Below are 18,847 nucleotides of genomic sequence, written 5' to 3'. Positions count from 1 at the left end.
TGAAAGCAAAGTAGGCGTATAAGTTTAACTAATGGGGGTGTTTCTTCTTAGGACTACCCCAATCACCGGAAGAGGAGGAGGAGGAGGAGGAGGAGAAGGAAGGGGGGGGGAGGAGAAGGAAGGGGAGGGGGGAGGAGGAGGAGAAGGAAGGGGAGGGGGGGAGGAGGAAGAGAAGGAAGGGGAGGGGGGGAGGAGGAGGAGGAGGAGGTGGCAGCTAGTCCAGGCAGTGGCCCATGGAGATCCTCTCCTGCTATGAAGTCCTGGGTTCATTTCTTTTCACCTGCCCACCCTGATGCTGGCCTTCCAGCTTACCTTCCTCTGAGGCTGTGGGCACTGGCCAGAGGCTTCCTCTAGGCTCTGGCCTCTCTTTGGAGGCGGGTAGCCCTCTCGCCTGCATGGCTTCAAGTCTTCCGGCCTTCTTATTTCTTGACAGCCTTCCTTCTGAGTCAACTCCACACCTCCCAGACAAGCACTGCCCTCCATGTCCCTCACCTCCCATGGCCTGGGACCCTGAGACCTGAGCTGAGCTGCCTTCCCCCTGTTGAGGGCTCCTTCACGGCCCAGCTGCTCTTGCCCCACCCCAGCCCTCCTCCTCCTGAGATCCCTGCCTGCTGCACAACAGAGAAGCTTCGGGAGAGGGTCTCTGCAACAGAGCAGGGGCCCAGGAAGTGGGCTGTCCCTCAGCACCGCAGGTCAGAGCCCCCTGGTCCTCACGGGAGTGACTGACACCTGCTGGGAGCTCGTGCTTAGGAGTAACACCTGGGAAAACAAATGGAACTTGTGGCCTTGGGCACCACAGATCCTTATTGCAAATGCCTGAGGAGTGAGACAGGGAGAGAGGGGCCCTCTGAGCCCCGCGGTGAGCAGCCCGAGCCTAGGCGGCTCACTAAAGAGCTGAGTAAATGAGCACTGCCGAGCAAGGGGAGGGGACGTCTGCTCAGACCCACAGGGACTGCCATAATGGAGTCCCTCCCTAAAGGAGCAGCGGAGCCCAAACCAAGCCTGATTCACTATCAATCTATAAAAATCTCCTGAGTACCTCCTTTAATTTGGTTGCCAAATTATTCGGTGCTAACATCGCATGGTGTACAGCACAGATCCATTAAACCAACTCAGGTCCTTGAAGCCAAACGGAGCCTAGGATTGCCAGCAGTTTGTGGGAGGGGAAGATGAACAGAGCCATCTCCTGTTCAAGGGTCTTGCTGATTGAATGGGGATAATGAGAGCTGGAGTTGCCAGGGGCGTTTCTATGGAGAAGCTGCTACACACAACATCCTTCATCACGTTCAACCAAAGGACAAAAGGAAGACATCTTGCGCCTATAGTTCTGCTGACCATGTCACCCGAAACCAGAAAGCATGAACTAATCAGCAACACCACGAGGTCCCAATTACACTGAGTCCAAAAGGAGGGAAAAGTGAGCGGCACTCACTGATATGACGTCAGCACTAGGGGCAGGTGTCCAAAGCCAAAGGTCTCTCGGAGGTTTGTTCCTCCCTTCTAACTAGGTTCCATCTTTGCTTCTGAACCCCTGAACCCTGCCATGTGACTGGCGTGTCCTCCTTGCCCATGGGCCTCAGGATGACCCTAAACGCTGCCAAGACCTAGTCACGCATGAAGAAATGGACGGAGAAACCTATGCTAGAATGACCTGCTTGGATGTTTCTCATCATTTTTCCAGGCTGCAAAGACCCAGGCTAAAGTGTGGACGTCAGGTTCCATATGCCTGAGCCAAGCCCCGGAACCGTGTCACGTTACCACCCGCATGCTCTGTCTCCTCCCTCCTATGCCACAAAGGCTCTGGTCAAGCACGGACCATCTTCATCTGTATGGTGCAAATAAAAAGGACCTGCCTCAGGTGGTCCTGGCAGGTACTGACTGTCTCTTAACACCTGGATAGGTCACCAGGAAGACTGACAGATGGTAAGAGCAGGCCCAGCGTGACCTCCGGAAGGGCTAATGTGATCATGCACACTGCCGATGGAGGTTCAGCACCACCATCTCCACATGGGGCGTAAATATCATTTCCCCAAACCCAAAAAGGAAGAGAACACATGGGTTGCTACTAAAAAACAAAACAAAACCATCTTCTGTTGGCTTTCTCAGCCTCTAAGTGTTCTCCATATTCTAGTTCTTGCTCACTATAATTAAAATGTTTATTTCAGGATTAAAACCATATTTAAGCCCTTTGGATCTTAGTATTTAAGTAAGATGATAAATTTATCAAAAGGAAAGATGCACCAGGGAGCTACCAGTTTGCTTTTGTTCTGTGATTCTGCTGGAGGTTTCCCTTGTTAAGGTTCTCAGATGGGCTTCCCGAGGGACCTCTCGCTGCCTCTGGTCTTCAGACCCTGTTTTGAATGCTCTTACTCAGGTGTTCCTGGGCAGATCACGTGCTTGCACCCAGCAGCCCCGCCCCCCCCCAAACCAGGAAGGTCGGACTGACCTTGACTTTCTGTTGGTGGTGGTAAATCTGCCAGGCGATGTGAACATGCATAGCACACCACTTCCCTGGTTTCTGGAACAAGAAAGAGCAAAGTGGTCAGAAGGAGACGTTTCAGGGAAACCGCCTGCAAATCCCCCAAGCTCTCAGCAGATTCTGGCTGCAGAGACTTTTTTCATGAAACAAGAGAGCTTTGTGCCTCCAAGAGCCTCCCGTCAGCAACCCTGCCGGGCCCAGCCATCAGGGAGCCATAATCGCTCTCCCCCTCTTCCTGGGGCCCAGACATCGGCCACCACTCAGGAAGCCATACTTGACAAGGACCCCCGGTTACCAAGGACAAGATGGGAAAAGCCTGAATCCCACTTTGTGCCTCTTCTTTCTTTTCTGGTGCCAGCTGGCAGACCTGGTGAAGTAGGAAGTCCTACTTAACAAATGTGGCTATGCTATAATACAAATCAGCTGTTCACAAGGGCTAATTAGGGAGCGTCGGAATCAAATCAAAACAAGAAAGGGCACAGGACCTGTCATAACCTCCCCATGGTTGTTGCTTCTTTAACCCCCAAAGCGGGGCAATGGAATCCATCCCACTGCTGTTGAAGTCCAGTGACCCCATATGCTTCATTAAGAGCTGACCACTCATTCATGCTGGGACACTGTTCATGTCCAAGAGAAGGGGAGGGGAGGGGAGGGGAGGGGAAGGCATTCTTTCCTCCCTACTCTCCAGGCTTCTGCAATACCAAGTCCCTCTTCCACCCCTGGAGGAGTGCAGATCAATTTGCATCTCCCAAATCATTCCATGCCTTGGTTTCTGAGCAGTGGGGTGACGGCAAGTGCCTCTCTTCTGCCACTCGGGGCAGGGACCACCTCTTTCTGCTTCCTGCCAAGCAATCTCCTCTTAAGCCTAGAGTGCATGCGCGGTAACTACTGGACAGAAGGAAAGAACTCCATTCTGCACTGGCAAAGGACAGAAGCTTCGGGTTTCTGTAGTAGGAAGCTGTTCCTGAAATACAGACTCAGGACTTTTCTCCTGTCATGGACTGACAGGTTGTCTGACATCACAAGTACCACACTGCCTCACCTAAGTGAGGACACAGACCTCCTGTTCCTTTTGGAGAAGGTGGATTATCTGAGAGTATGCACCAGAAACGGGTGGGGACTGCAGGAAGTCTACTGCCCATTATCTACCACTCAGCCCGGCATGGGGAAGTTGGCATTCACAGAGGGGCCATCTGCTGGCCAGGCACCAGACCTCAGGACGTTCTGCTTTAAACAAGACTTTAAACAACCAATGCTCACAGTATCCTTTCCCACACCACAGAAACAGGTCAAGTGGCTACGAAAGTCAATAGCACCTCGTGCTGAACCAGGGAGCCACAGCAGAGCATACCCATCCAGGTAAGTATGCATTTCCTAAAAGACACTGACTGCAGCCCGTCGCTCAAGTCTTCCTCCCTGAGATCCAATCAGACTTTCTACCAGACCTGCTCACACCAGAATCAGACTCAGCTCTACCAGTTACATAAATAAGAAGCCTGTGGCCTGGCTTCCTCCACTGCCCAAAGCAAAACAACTCGGTCACTTGCATCATACAGGACCTGAAAACCCAACCACCGTGCCACAGCCTGCTGGGTAGGCTGGCTACAGACTTGCGTTTCCAACCCACAGGGAGTCAAACAGAGGTTGCAAAACAGTGCTAGAAGAGGCTTTCTTACCCTTAACATAGGTCTGAAAGGATCTGTCAACTGTGAAGAGAAAATGACAACTTGGTTACACGCCTGTCACTCAAACAATTGCTCTAATTAACAAATTTGTAGTGCTTCATTAGGAGGGGAAATTAAAATGTTAGAATTTTACTTTTAAATGAAGCCCTTTTGGAGAATAATTAACCCATTTTCACACTATCAAAAGTGCCAAGTGTCCCCTCCCCCACTGACATCACTGTCGACAACCCCGTACAAGTTTAATCGACAGCAGCGTGCCCTGGGCAGCCTGGCCCTGGTGCTGCCCAGCCTGAGGCTCCCGGGGGGCAGCCCTTCCACACCACACCGAGGGTGCAGGGGAGAGCAGGCTGAAGAGGCAGACTCAGGGTCAATGCTGAGGGGACGCATGGGCCAGCCTTTCTGCAACAAGAGTCACCGCGGGGGTGGCCGCTCTCGGGACCTTCAGCCCGAAAAGCTTCAGCCCATCTACATAGCTCCCGCTATCAGCTCCAGCTGCCCTTACCCAGGGAGGAGACAGCACTGGGATGGCGATCGTTCTCTCACATTTACTATAAAGATAAATGACCGTTGTCGAGACAAGATTGTACCTCCTGTGGAACTTCAAGTTCTTCTTTGGGAGTAGGTGCAGTGTAGACCATTAATAAATGACATTACCAAAGCATCATGGATATTTTACTCAGCTCTAGAGCACAGGGGATCCCGGCCACATTAAAAGCAGAGGGCCAGAGGAGCCATGGGGTCTGGGATGTCCTGACCTTGGGTAGCGGGTGGCGGGGGCTGATGTCCAGCAGGAGAAGCACTCAGTGCTTGTCCATCCAGAGCACCCACAGCAACATAAGGACTTGCAGACAGAAAGGCTTGGTCAAGTAGGAACTGGAGAAGCCACAGTGTCCACTTTCTAGGCTCAGATCACAAGCCCGTCCCCCTCCTTTTGCTGGGAAGTCAGCCTTCCGGTGTCACTCACGGGGCAGGAGAGAGTGTCTTCCAGGAGGAACTGGCACTCTCTTGCACAGGTGGGGAGAGTCCCTTCCCCGAGAGCAGCTCTCTCAAAGGAGATAGGAGGGTCGCGCACAGGACCTGTCCCCTGCACACACCCGGGTTACCTGAGACCAAGCCTGACTTGGCACGTACCCGTGGGTCCTTCTGAAGTAAAGTGTGTGGGACTGTCCCGGGCCGAGCAGCAACATCGATAGGGTTGGATGTCTACAAATTAATTAGACCACAGCTTAGGAAGCACAAAACACGGGACATGAAGCAAAACCTTTCCTCCTTCTAAATGAAGAAGTGAGACTTCATCTGTTTCATTCTAAATCACAGACTCATTTTTCTCAGTGAGCATGTGAGCTTGTACAGGGCTGCTCCCTGTTTTCTCCAGCGCTCTGACCAGAGGCTGCTCTCTTCCATGGCATCTAAAGCAGAGAGGTGGCCTCCAGCACCCGCCACCACAGTGGAAGCCACAGGACCAAACAGGGCAGCCACGCATGGAGAGGCTGGCCCGGACGCCTCCTTCCCAGGTGGCCCAGCTCTGGCTGGCCGCCTCTCTGCCCCCTCCAGACGTTCCAGGAGATGCTCAAGTGAACACTGCCATCGTTTGCAGTGTCAGGTGCTTCTCATCAGAAGAGCTGACAGCACTGCGCAGACATTAAGCCAACGCTCCACGTTTTAGCTGGCAGACAATAACAAGAAATTACACTCAGTAATGACTCATTAGCGGTGGTGGAAATGGGACAAGAGAACCCAACATAGGGACCACACAGACGCAGTATCAAATTCTGCCTGTGTCTCCCCTATCCTACCTCCCTTCTTACACACCACTCATAATATCAACCTATCTGTAGGCTTTTGTCCTTTGAATGAACAACAACCAAAAGCCTACTTCGGGCACAGTCATTATGGTCTTGTGGGAGAAGGATTTTAAAACTATGTAACACCAATTATTTAGGAAATCACAACCTCCAGGACACCCTCCCCCCAACACACACACCAGAAGTTAACTCGTGTGGAAAAGGAGCTCAAGTTCAGGCACCAGGCTCGCCTCCCTGGTGAAGGGGGAAGGAATGAAAGGAAAGCAATCAGCTGCGGCACAACCAACAATTAAGCTGGAGTTGTTAACAGCCTGATTTGCATACATATGAAGAACTCCACTAATGAACTGCAATCTACATATTCAATCAGGAAGGTGGCCTGGAAAGGCCTATTTCCACACCAGCAGAGGTTCTCTCCTGCCCAGATGCAGTTTTCTGTGTGATTGGATAATTGTGAGTGAGGGAAATAGTCTAATTTATTAAATGACCTACCAGTCTGTTTGGGGATGCACTAGAGATTTGTCCCAACCTAGAAGGGATGGACCAGGGTCTGAGGGAGCAGTAAAGAGCAGGCTCGGGGAAGGAGTTGAAAACCGCCGTCTTCGATCTCCAGATAGGAGGCACTTGGCTGAGCCACTGTAGAGCCCTCTGCACGTGTGACGTCACACATCAGGGGCACTCAGAGCAAGGGGACGAGGCCTGGAGGGCAGCCACCCCACCCCAGGGCCTCTGTCCTCCTCTCCAGGTGTAATACGTCTTGGGCAAAACAGCAGGTACCCATCCTGGGAGGCTGGCCCCACCCTGGTGCTCACCTCAGAAATGGGATGGAGAGAAAAAGAAAACCACATACCACAGAAAACCTCCCCTGAAAAATGTGAGAATGGTTTGCAACTAGAAGATGCGTCACTTTGGTAAGAGAGTAAAACGGGCTGCAGTTGATTTTAAACATGCATGTCCTGAAAGTCCCTCTCAAAAATGTTTGTGACCTTGGCAGTTTGAACGCTGAGAGCCAGCGGTAGGAGAAGCACAGAACCAGGAGGCCCAGAGGTGCAGCCTCCGCTCCAGCAGACCCGCCTGCCCAGCTGGGGCTGCGGAGGACAGGGCGGGCCAGGAAGGGAATCTCCCCAATACAACAACACAGACTGCTGCACCCCTGGGACTTCAGTCCAGCCTCTTCTTTGGAAAACTGACAGGCCCAGCCTCCCATCTCTGCCTCAAAAGTCAGCTGGGCTCAGAGGTCATGGCTCCCTGGACAGAAGCCCATGCCCGTGGTGGCATCTTCCACAGGGCACAGAAGCTCAGCTGAGATCACGTGGGAGTACCAACTGAAGCCTCAATTTTTGCTGAGGCTTAAAACTAAATGGACTAGAAAAAAAATCCTCTCACTCTAATCTCTGGGTCACTTAGGATCTGAGAAGTCAGTCACTGTGCAGGAAGAAGAGGCAGACCCCCTCGTGCCCAGCAAGACACACCCCTGGGTCTTCCCTGTGCCCTCCTTACCTTGGGCTGAAATGCTCCTTGTAGTGAACCAAAAGGGCCCGTGGGTGGGATCATGGGGGGGATGCCCGACACTGCAGGAGGGTAGGAGTGGAAGAGCTGCGGCCAGAGACGAGAGGAGAAAACGGCTTTAGTCGGAGGCAGGTGACATGTTCACATTCCCCTCCCACAGAAAGACACCAACAGGAGCGAGCCAGGCAACTCAGCCAGGTGCCACTAGTGAAGAGCCAGGATGGGGAGGGTGATCACACAGATGCGCACGAATGTCTGATTTAAAAGTAGTTCAGAATCAATCAGGCAACAAATGGTGTCCCAGATGAGAACGCCATTAGAAAGGGAGCTTTCTAATTATTAATTGGTGAATCACAATCGAGCCCTAAATGGGTAGAGGTTTCAATGCATATCCAAACCAGGAGGGATGCTGGGCCGATAAAATGCCCAGAAAATCACAAGTTAATTAGAAAAAAGAAAAAGGAAAGAAAAAGAAGCAGTTCCTCATGAGTGCCAGGATTTTATACCATTAAAACTCAATTAGTGCTTTTAGATTTTTAATAGTTTGAGGAAATGAGAACATATTCACAATCCTTGCTTCATTAGGTTGTTCTAGAAGTGGCAGTTCCAGAGGACAATTTAATTCTCTCATCTAAAATGATGACAAATATTTGTGGAAGGGTAAAATAAAATGACTCAGTTTAAACTTTAAATAGAGCTGCCAGTTCTCCTAAAAGGTAGATTACAGAAGCCTGGGAATATTATCCCATGTAACAAATAACATGTGGGGCTCCCCCAGGACTGCTGGGCCCGCACGCAGAGCTCAGAGCCATTCTCGCTCTCAGCTCTCCTGGAACTCGGAGCTCTTTGGGATGAACACAAGGCCCTGATTCTTAGGGCCAGCTTTGAATCGTGTCTGCTGCTCAATAGACAAGCTCACTGGAGGTCATGCAAGCCAAGCTGTTGATGTGTGAGTCTGACCACCTGATGACAGGAAAAGCATGATTTTGAGTGAAAAATATAAATTTTCTTGACTCATTAGCATACAAAGGACATAACTGAAGGAAAAATGTACAGCAATACTGGGAGATGATGTGAGCACATCTTATTACCTCTGAGGTTCTACACCTCTGGGTCCATTCACTTTGACCAAACCATCATGTGGATATTTAAGTGACACACCAACTCACGGTTGTGTCACATGTCACAGTATGACAATGCACCTTCCCAATAAGGCCCTCACACCAGTCGCTCTGGCAGGGACTGAGACCCACACGTCTCTTTCAGGCTGACTCCAGTTGCTCTCTCCAGTGGTGCACAGAGGTTTCAGACTCATTGGTCCTGAACTGAACCCACTTACACAGGGACTGTGCAAGGGTGCCCCCTTCAGAACTCCTTTCAAGTCCAAGACTGGGTTTTAGATTCTTGAGCACGGCCTCTGCCGTCCGCCTGTAGCGTCCTGATCCCAAGGCAAGAGGGACTAAGCACTTCCTGTATCACCCTGTAACTGGCCGTGTGAGGACCCCCCAGGGCCCTGTAGAAAGGAAGTGGAGTGACCAACACCCTCCACCAGAAGTTCGTCCAGGTGGGCAGTTCCCTTCACGTTCATAGTGAAACCCAATGCTCTTCCCACTACCTTTGCTCTGTCCCACTGCTGACCACTAGAAAATAAATATAGCTGAAGACTGTCCCCGCTGGAGAACCAGAGGTCGTGGACACTTTCCAAAGTCCAGACCCCTAGGCTGCCTCGCCAGCCCCAGCCTAGGTGTCTCTGTGGAGTGTGCCCATGGAGCGTGGCTTCAGGCTGCCAACCTGAGCCGCCTCCTGGGCACACTGAGCTCCACAGAAACCATTCTGTGAGCTGGTCCCTCGTTAAATCAGCAAGACACAGAGCAAGGCAAAGTGGCACCACTCATGGGCAGGTCCCAAGAGGGACCCAGGCCTACTGGGTCCTGAATGTCTATCTGAAAACCTTTCTGCATCAGTGCTGAGCAATACAGGTGGCCCACGTGGTGGGTGCAAGGCCCTCATATGCACCTTTCCTTACTGAAGAGGCCTCACGTCACTTCTGAGTGGCTCCAGAGTAAGTGATTCTTAATTGATTTCTAATATTTCCTAGTCTTGATTTCTCAGCTATGCTCTTGACTAATAAAGTATCTAATTATCTATTTAAAGTATGAATGAATTCAGTCTTTGCTGATCTGCTGAGCAACATTTCCACCAAAATGAGAACACAATCTAAGAATCAAAATGGGAATAGCTGTAAATGATGAATCAACATGGCTACAAGCAATTATGACTTTTCCTTTTTTCTGGATTCACTTACAAATTAAAAAGAAAAGAAAAAAAAAAACCATTGAGCAAATAAACTTGCAAATTTTCAGATAAAAATAATGCAGTATTCATCCCATAATCAAAATATCACAATCAAGTATTCAAGGTCTTTCTATAGAGAAGCTCTTGTCTTCTATATCAATGAACATATAACGGGTTGGTACCAATTTAAGTTCTGGAATGTATACTTAAGATTGCATAAAACTGCATCTTTTAAGCAATGAAGAATTGAGCTTAAGGAGAAAAGGTGCATTTGTTTTAATGTTAAGTCTTTCTTTAATTAAACAATATTTTAATTGTGAAATGAAAATACACTCAGGAGAACAGTATCAGCCATGTGGAAGAGGGTTCTGTATTTAGTCTCAAGTAAATAAAAATCTACTTTTTGAAGAGTTATGAGTCAAAAGAATGAGGGACTTTGTTCAGAGGGAACAGTCCGGCTGAGGTCCCTCTGTGGCTGGCTTTCCGCCTGTGGCTGAGGTCCTGTGGCCTCAGGCTCTGCTGCAGCAAGGGCTGCAAAGCTTACACCCCCAGGCAGGGCAGGTTCTGGCTCCCAGGGGGCCGTCCTGGCTGTGCTTATGATCTTTTGACTCTGAAGATGATACTGCATCTTTACCAAAAGCAAGACGCCACAAAAGCAAGCATCCACAGGGACGAGCAGCAGCGGGCACGCTGGCGCGGTGACGGGAGGGCCACTGGCCGTGTACTGACTGGGGGAGAGCGCACGCACGGAAAGCAGGCACATTCAACGTGTAGCAGGGAATGCAACTCACACTGTGCCGGTAGAAGGGGTCAACTTTTGTAGGGTATTTGTCAAACTGTAAAGGGATCAAAGCAAAAACTAGTTACTTCATCTGCCTTTGGTTCACTGTTCAGTGGAGGCAGCCTACAGCTTCTGTGTCACTGAGACATCACTAGACCCTGCAACCTCACTGGATAGGAGCCACCTGAGCTCCTGAGCCTCTGGCAACCCCGAGTCCAGTCTGCCCACGCCGCGCTGTGTCTCGGGCCCTGGATGCCTGGTGGTTCCTCTCTTTCTACTCTGCGCTCAGAGGCTGACACAGTGAACACCCAAACTGGAGAGGACAAGCACCTCCAGATCCATCCAGAGAGCCGAGCACGGGGCCTGTCCTCCCAGGATCCCTCCACTTGGTCTTCTCCTTGCCAGAAGAACTGCAGATCTGCCGTTCTCTGAAGTCCATGCCACCCACACAAAGCAGTTGGGCTGGGTCTTCTGAACCCATCAGGAGGACTCATCACCCCCGCCCTCATGCCTGTCTTCCTCCAGGATGTTAAGACCTCAGATTGACTCACTGGTGGACCAGCTCACACAGGCCAGCATGATATTTTCTTAAACCATTAAGCCCTTAAACACATGACTGTTGGCCGGGGCTCAGTGGTGGGCTCGCCTAGCACATATGAGGCACTAGGCTTGATCCTCAGCACCACATAGAAAACAAATAAATAAATTAAAGGTATTGTGTCCAGCTACAACTAAAAAGGAATTTAAACAAATAAATAACTGTTGAGAAATACAGTTCTTCCAGAAAAAAAAGACACAGAACTTGCTATAGGACTTTTTGTGTGTGTGTGTGGGGGAAGGGGGTGAAAAGGCCTCATCTTTAATATTCCCCTAAATAAAACTTGTAGAACAAACTTTAAAAATGTATGTTAAGAAAAGTAAGTTGAGCCAGTGGGTGAGAAGGGGCAGAGGTGGATGAGAGGACCCTCCGTGAATTCCCATCTGCTCTCATGGGGCCTGATGGACTCTCCTCTTCAGGGTTTCAACCAGGCCCTTCTCTAAACACTGGACATAAGTGACAACTGAGGTAGAACTCTGTTAGGGCATTTAAAGATTTAAAGAAGCCTGTCTGAGACCATCCGTTTCAGTTCCCAGTTCCCTGGGTACATGGCAATGCCCAGACACCTCCAGGCTCAGGGTTCAGCCTCTGAATGTCACCCCACAGGGCAGGCAGCTGGCCCTAGTGGCTGTTCCTCCACTTGCCCCTCCCTCCTGGTGCTGTGAGCACCTGGTTCACACTGCTGTCAGGCCACGATGCCAGGTGCCCAGAGAAGGAAGGCCACTAGCAGGTGGACCCAGCACTGGCAAATGCGTGCAGGGGGCACCTGGGTAAGGCGCAGGACACTGCCCCTCGAAGGCCGCCTGGCCTCAGGGCCCACGCCCGCGCCAGCCCCACCCTCCTGCACACAGAAGAGAGTGGGCTCTACTTATCCTCACATTTCTGCCTGGGGTACGCACCATGGGAGGTGCTGGCGTCGGCATGATGGCGGTGGGCGGGATGGCGTGGGGGAAGGGTGTGAAGGTGTGCTGGTGTGTGTGCTGGTGCGTGTGCTGGTGCTGGTGCTGGTGCTGGTGGAACTCGGTCCGCAGGTAGGGCGGGGGGCCCAGGGAGGCCCCGCGGTCCGCGCTCTGAGAGGCCAGAAAACGCGTGTTCAGTTCCTGCCGCAAGATGTCTTGCTCTGGAAAAGAAGAAGAGGGAGATGTCGGCACCTTTTCCTTCCGAACGGGACATCTGGGTTCTTTAGCATGGAGGGTGCAGGGCTGAGGATGGGGGCCTGGGACAGAGGGGACAACCCCAGGCCCGCCATAGCCTGGGGCTGCTCCCAACGAACACCTGGGCCTGGGGACCAGCTGCATAGCCCAGCAGGTCAGTTCCCCATCCACACGACTGGGATGGCCCTCTGGCCTTCTCGGGTCATTTGGAGGTGGGGGTAACAGGGGGGACGCCTGCCAGCCATGAACGCAGCAGGCTCCCCAGCTGGCCTCAGGGCAGACACACAGTGACGAGGAGCAGCACTGGGACCCTGGCCCGTGACACAGGTGAGGGGAGAAGGACCCCATCTCCCACCAGATCATCCCTAAATTCTGGGATGCATCATCATAAAAGTGCACCTCTTCTTTACAGGAAGGTGGACGCCCTCAGGCCAGGCCCACGCCCCAGGATGCGGCCTGAGACGCTGGAGAGAAGCAGGCGCGGGCCTGGCAGGCTGTGGCCGCTCTGCTGAGCCGGGGTGCCTGCCGGGCCTCACCCCTCAGGCCTCCTTTCCCACACCCCCCTCCCAGGGCATGGTTGTTTAAGTGCACCCGGCCTGGCGATGAGGGACGGCAGGGACAGCAGTGAGGTTCCGGCGCCCACCCGGGCCATCCTACCTGAGTAAGTGCTCCCGGCAGGGTGTCCGGGGACCTGCAGACTCCCTGACGTCAGCGGTGGTGGCGGAGGCAAAGCAGTGGGCGGGGCAAACATATTGGGGTGATGCGCGTGAGCGGGGGCCTGGAGGGCGGGGGTGAAGCTGTGCAGGGGGCTGTGGCTGGGCAGGGAGAGGGGGAACGGGGAGGCCGAGGGGTGGTGGGAGAGGTGCGGGGCGGCGGGCTGAGTCTTGGCCGGAGTGCTGCTCCTGCTGCTGCTGTGGAGCAAAGGGAGAAACAGGCGCAGGTGAGCATCTGCGTCCCCACCGCCCTCCCTCCCCTGGGCCTCTCTCTCCCCACCACACAGCCTGGCAGAGACCACTGCCCAGCGTCGCGCACAGGGATGTCCAGGCAGTTCTCTGCTGAGACAGCCCCCCTCACTCCTGTGGCCCAGCCTGCCCTGCTCTGTCCCCTGCCGCCCCCACCCTCCTCGCCACACTTCCTGCCAAGCAGCCAAGGAACAAAATGGAACAGAACCACACCTGGGTCGCCCATGTCTGCTACCGTAACCCCAGGACCACAGGAAGAGGTGGGCCAGGTCTTGTGCCACAGGAGTGGCCCTGGGTTAGGAGCTGGCCCAGCCCTGGGAGAAACCTGCCTGCTTAGGTCTGTTCTTCACCTGTCCCTGACCCCACCAGGCTTCTAAAAGGAAAACAATAACAAGCACAAGTCTCAGGAGCCCACAGGGCTCAGGGTCACCCTGGACGGCCCCTCGTAGACCAACCAGGAGGACCTGGCTCTCCCCACTGGTTTCTTCTCTGACTCACAAATGAGGAAGCAAATCCCACTGAAAAAATGCTCAAACCAGCACTGGTCTCAGACTCCTGGGCCTGAGGAGACAACCCTCCCGTGACACCCCTTCTCTCCTCTGAGTCTCCACCTTCAGGGCCCTCGGAGGCACCTTGGCCTCCACTCCCTGCCACATACCTTCAACCGCTTCTTCTTCTTTCATCTTTTGAGATGGGGTCTTTCTATGTGCCCTAGGCTGGTCTCCAGCTCCTGGGCTCAAGCCACCCTCCAGCCTCAGGAGCTGGGACTACAGGCGCATGGCATGGGCCTGGCCACCTGTTGGGTAAGCACCTCTCCTTCCTGCCTCTGTCCTCTAGGAGATCCTGGATAGTTCACTCCTGTGTAGTGTCAACGGCCAACCCAACCGGCTTTCACCCAACAGCCCCTGTCCCTATCTCCTCGCCTCCCAGAAAAAACAAGGACAGTTCTCAACCAGGCCACCCATCTCCTAGGAAGCCCTTACCCAGACTCTCTGACCATCCAGCAAAGGTGGCCGGCGGGCAGAGAGCAGGTTGGCTCACCTTAAACTGTTGAGGCTCAGGCTGCTGCTGTAGGCTGACAGGGGCTGGGGCAGGCCCTGGGACGAGGGGTGGGCCTGCACAGCAGGAAGGTGCTGGTGGAGCAGCTGGGTGGGGGACGGTGGCCTGGGTGGCCGCTGCACCTGAGGCTGTGGGGCGGGCTGCAGTGGGGCCTCCGGGGGGCCCTGCGGGGGCTGCGTACTTGGAGGAGGGGCCGTTGGTGGGGCCTCTGTGTGTGGCACCAAGTCAGGGTCCGGAGAAGGGGCTCGGAGCTGGGGCTCCGCCTGGGGCTGGGGCAGCGGCTGTGGGACCTGAGGGCAGGGGTCCTTAAGCACCACAGGCTCAAAGGCGGGCTCTTTGCAACAGTCTTGGCTCTTCTCCTGGCTTCTCTCTAGACCTGATATCTTGGGGACAATCGGCCCTGCATCCTGGCTGTCATGTTCGGGCAGTGCGCCAACACCTAACTCCGAATCTGTATGGGGGAGAGCAAAGAGAAGTCACAGAATGACACAGGAGCGTGGCACCAGGGGAGCGAGCTCCAGCCTGCAGGCACAGCCAGCAGCCACCCACCATCCCTCCTGAGGAGAAGGGTGCGCTGGCTGGGGATCCCACAGCTGGTGGTCTGCAAACCAGGGCTCCCTGTCCCCAGTCTTTGCAAAGCCTTTCTGAAGCACACTTAAGAAATTATAGCCCACAAGTTGATTTTTCCCTTTAAAAACAAATACAGTTCCTGAATGAGAAGTGTTTTCAATTGCGAATGAAGCAAATGTTACTTAACAACAAACAGATGTTTCTTCTTGGCCTTTCCCCCTCCCCCTTTGCATTGTGACTGAGGAGGCGCACTTGACATTCTTAGAGCAACAAGTTCTTGTTCAGCAAGTGCCAAACTTCCAGGCAAAAGTCAGGCCTCCTGATGTGCCCCAGCCAGCCCAGGGACATCTAAGATCAAACGTGCAAACGCAAATTTAAATCAAGCGTGCCACAGCTACACTCACCAGGCCTTCAGAAATGCCCCTGCACCACGGGATGCTGAGACTTAACTGGATGTAAAATTTAAGTAGAATTCTTCAATTGTGGGGAAAGAATAGAAAATAGATGCTCCCGTATAAACTTAAAAAATAAGTTTCCCTCCTAAGGTCAAAGGACCTAAGTGCCATAACTACTATGATGGCATTGTTGATTATCCCAGAAGCCGAATTCCATAAAATTCTCAAAACAGAATAATGAAAGACCAATAATTACATATCAAGGCATAGCCCAATTTGGAGTAAGTTCTTTGCAGGCATCTGGCAGGGGGAGATCACCTCGACTCCATTTTTGTGCTAAAAAAGATGCATTCTTTCTTTACTACAGTTCAGAAACAGGAAGAGCACAGCTTGCAATACTTTCTGAAATGAGGGCACCTTTGCAAACCTCCTCTTCCACATCTCTCGCCACCATGAAAAGCATGTGCCACTCACGCGGTCTCTCAGTTCCTGCTTACACACTCGTGTGTACACACACAGTTTGCATCAGAGCAAGCCATCATCTTCGGTGTTCGTTTGGTAAGCAGTTCAAACCTGAATCATGCACCAAAGCAGAAACAAGCCCTGGTTCATAAGCGAGGCACCTCCGGGGCTGTGGTGGACGTGGCCAGCTTCAAGCCAACATGCTGCCTAGGTACGAGGGGACAGGGCATCTCGTGAGGCCTGAGGACAAATGACTGCGCTGGTGACCTCTGGGCACTTTATTTCTGCCCAGCTGTTTTGAGAACCTTTGTAGAAGATTTCTGCTTACAATAAAGCCAAAACGTTGTGGGTCCCCAGAACTGGACCAAGCTCCCTGGTGAGGCCGGGGAGAAGTGGCTGCAGGGGATCCTGCAGGGCCTTTATCTTAGAAGTGGGAGCCAGGGTCTGGCCTGCCCTCTCCGTGCTTTTCTGTCATCTCTCACAAATTTCCTGAATTTTTCTTCCACAAAAACAGGGGTATTAGTCTGGTTGAGGAGAGAAAGCTCCAGGAGCGTGGAAATCCAGAGAGTACATGCCAACTGAGAGGGGCTGGGCATGTGCCGGGGCTCTTCCCTCACCCACGCCAGTTGATGGGCACAGGCAGGAACCAACCCATCTGCATGCTTCTGCACTAGTCCCTTCTCCCTGGACTAGGATGGTGAAGAATCAATCAATATTCTCTATTTTGGTAAGTTTATATCCAAATTCCTCTAAAAATTAATGTTGAAATAAATCTGCTCACATCAACAAGACTTCCTTTCCAAACGACACCCTTTAAATACACTTATGCGGGTAAGGAAAATACTAGGGACAGCCACCAAGCTCGATGTCGCCAAGTCTGCAGAAGGCATGTGTCCTGCAGGCGTGGCCTCCTCTCCTGTTGCCCCATGTCTAATCCCAGCCTGAACACCCCTGGAGAGTAAGGTGTGGTACCAAGAGCATGGCAGTCGCTGCCGCCCTGGACGAGCAAGGAGGGAAATAGGAAGCCTGAGCCTCTCCAAGGAACCACACCAGTCTGTCCCAGCCAGCTCTGGGGAAGCACTAAAGGAACTCAGGAGCACAAAACTTTAAAAGAAGACCAGCCAGGAGGCCGTCCCGGCTTGGCCCCCACTTGAGCAGGTGTGCCAATCACCCGGGGAGGGTCTCATGAAGGTGCAGACTCCAGCCCAGCAGCTCTGGGTGGGGCTCCAATTCCTGCCTGCCATCTCACAGGTGATGCTGCTGACCCTTGGACCACACTGGGAATCCAACCCTCTGTTGCCAAATGGAATGAGCTCAGAGAAGTGAGAACTTGCTGGCTGGAGGTCACCTTGCTGTTTGATAGATTAGAAGTTTTGGGTTCTGATCTTAACTCTGTCCACCAAATGCCTGTTCTTCAGTCTACACTGTGTGGTCCTTGGAAAGCAAAAGCCCCCAAACAAAGCAGATAACGGCAAATCCCTGACTCAGTTAAAATATTTAAGTAAACCAGTCACTGCAAAGGGCGAGGAAAGCTACAGGGAATTATGGCAACACCATACTTTAGCTACACCTGAAAGCCACCATCAACCCACCAATGCTCTGGTACTGTGACCTGTAGGCAGGGCAGCCACAGGTGGAGAGCTGGAAAGAACGCTGGTAGCTGAAACAGTTCTATGCATCCTCATTTACACAGGCCTCTTTAGGCACAGATTAGGCACCATGCATCTTTGTGGCTAATCAGTAATGCATTTCCTCTTCCTTTCAATTATTCAATAAATGGATCTTACCCTTTAAGGTTTTTCCATCTTGACAATTTGTCTTACTATGCTTCTCTAAAATTGGCAGGAACACATTTTAAAATCATTTTATATTGCACTATGTGCTTTGAATTTGCCAAATGATGAGATTTCCTGGGGTTGAAGAAATATTCAAATTGACGAGTGTTATTTAAATGTTGTATTCATTACATTTTGGGGTTGGGGTTAAGCAATCTCGCTTCTTGCAATTATAAGAATAACACATCGTGGCTTATAATAAAAGATGCAAATAAAAGTTATACTCCATTGTGTATGGTAAAAAGGGCATTTACTGCATGTAAAATATAGATTGATGAACTTGACTCAATAAATTTTTTAAAAACCTAATGGAGGATTAGAAAAAAAAAGTGTTTGATTTTTATACAGATTTGATACAAGTGCCCTGAGAAATTGGACCCTGACCACCATCCCCCCCCCCCCCCCCCCGCGCACAGTACTGAGGATTGAACCCAGGGCCTTGGGCATGCTAGGCAAGCACTCTCCCACTGAGCTGCAGCCCCCACCCCATGTCGAAATTTTGAGATAGGTCTTGTTAAATTGCCCAGGCTGGCCTTGAATTTGCAATCCTCCTGCCTCAGGCTTGTAAGTACTGGGAAGATAGAGGTGTATCACCATGCCAGGAAATGGAACTTATTTTGTACCTCCTCAGTACAATGCAAACCCCATAATCTCTGGAAGGCAATTTGGAAACATTTAGTAAAAGAACAAATAGGGCTCCCTTGACTTGGTGGGTGTACAAGGATTTAGGTACAATGAAATTCAGATACAATGAAACAACACCATGGTTTAAGGTGCAAGTTTGGAAATGCCCCAAATGAGATCATTGGTAGATTCATACCATGGAAAAATTAGCAGCTTTAAACAAAAAATGCTTTGTGTACCATGTATAGCACATGCTGCCTTTGTAGAAACTGGAAAAATTAATGTGTGTATATTTATATATAATTGTATTATTATAGCTAGGAACTGGATAGTGGGGGGACATTTTGCTTTATTGTATAAAAAAATAACTTAAATAAGCAAAAAAAATTGGGGGGTAGGGTATCAGGGACTGAATTTAGGGGCACTCAACCACTGAGCCACATCCCCAGCCTTTTTTCATATTTTATTTAGAGACGGGGTCTCACTGAGTTGCTTAGTGCCTCGATTTTCTGAGGCTGACTTTAAACTTATGATCCTCCTGCCTAAACCTCCCGAGCTGCTGGGATTACTAAAGGCATGTGCCACTGTGCCCAGAGAAAAATTTTAATGAATTTGAAAATAAAATGAATTTTGT

The 18,847-nt window shown here is 51.5% G+C and overlaps 1 protein-coding gene across 8 annotated transcripts in view; it reads right to left on the bottom strand.

Annotated features, from left to right (window-relative positions):
- Positions 1-18,847, bottom strand: part of Auts2 (activator of transcription and developmental regulator AUTS2) — a 1,155,764-nt gene that overhangs the window by 10,604 nt on the left and 1,126,313 nt on the right. For 5 of the 8 annotated variants that reach the window (XM_058583037.1, XM_058583034.1, XM_046456011.2 and 2 more), the window contains 8 exons: positions 14,310-14,778; positions 12,964-13,217; positions 12,031-12,272; positions 10,565-10,609; positions 7,470-7,565; positions 5,296-5,367; positions 4,156-4,185; positions 2,447-2,518 (listed from right to left, as the gene is read on the bottom strand). In XM_058583037.1, coding sequence (XP_058439020.1) covers positions 2,447-2,518; positions 4,156-4,185; positions 5,296-5,367; positions 7,470-7,565; positions 10,565-10,609; positions 12,031-12,272; positions 12,964-13,217; positions 14,310-14,778 — 1,280 coding nt within the window. The remainder of the gene's footprint in view (positions 1-2,446; positions 2,519-4,155; positions 4,186-5,295; positions 5,368-7,469; positions 7,566-10,564; positions 10,610-12,030; positions 12,273-12,963; positions 13,218-14,309; positions 14,779-18,847) is intronic. The other 3 variants (XM_046456012.2, XM_046456014.2, XM_046456013.2) reach the window with 3 other exon arrangements.

The sequence above is a fragment of the Marmota monax genome, unplaced genomic scaffold, assembly GCF_021218885.2.
Source record: "Marmota monax isolate L192 unplaced genomic scaffold, Marmota_monax_Labrador192_F-V1.1 WCK01_AAM20220418_F8-fsc00235, whole genome shotgun sequence".
In the NCBI taxonomy this organism is placed as follows: domain Eukaryota; kingdom Metazoa; phylum Chordata; class Mammalia; order Rodentia; family Sciuridae; genus Marmota; species Marmota monax.
This window is presented reverse-complemented; position numbering and strand designations above follow the sequence as displayed.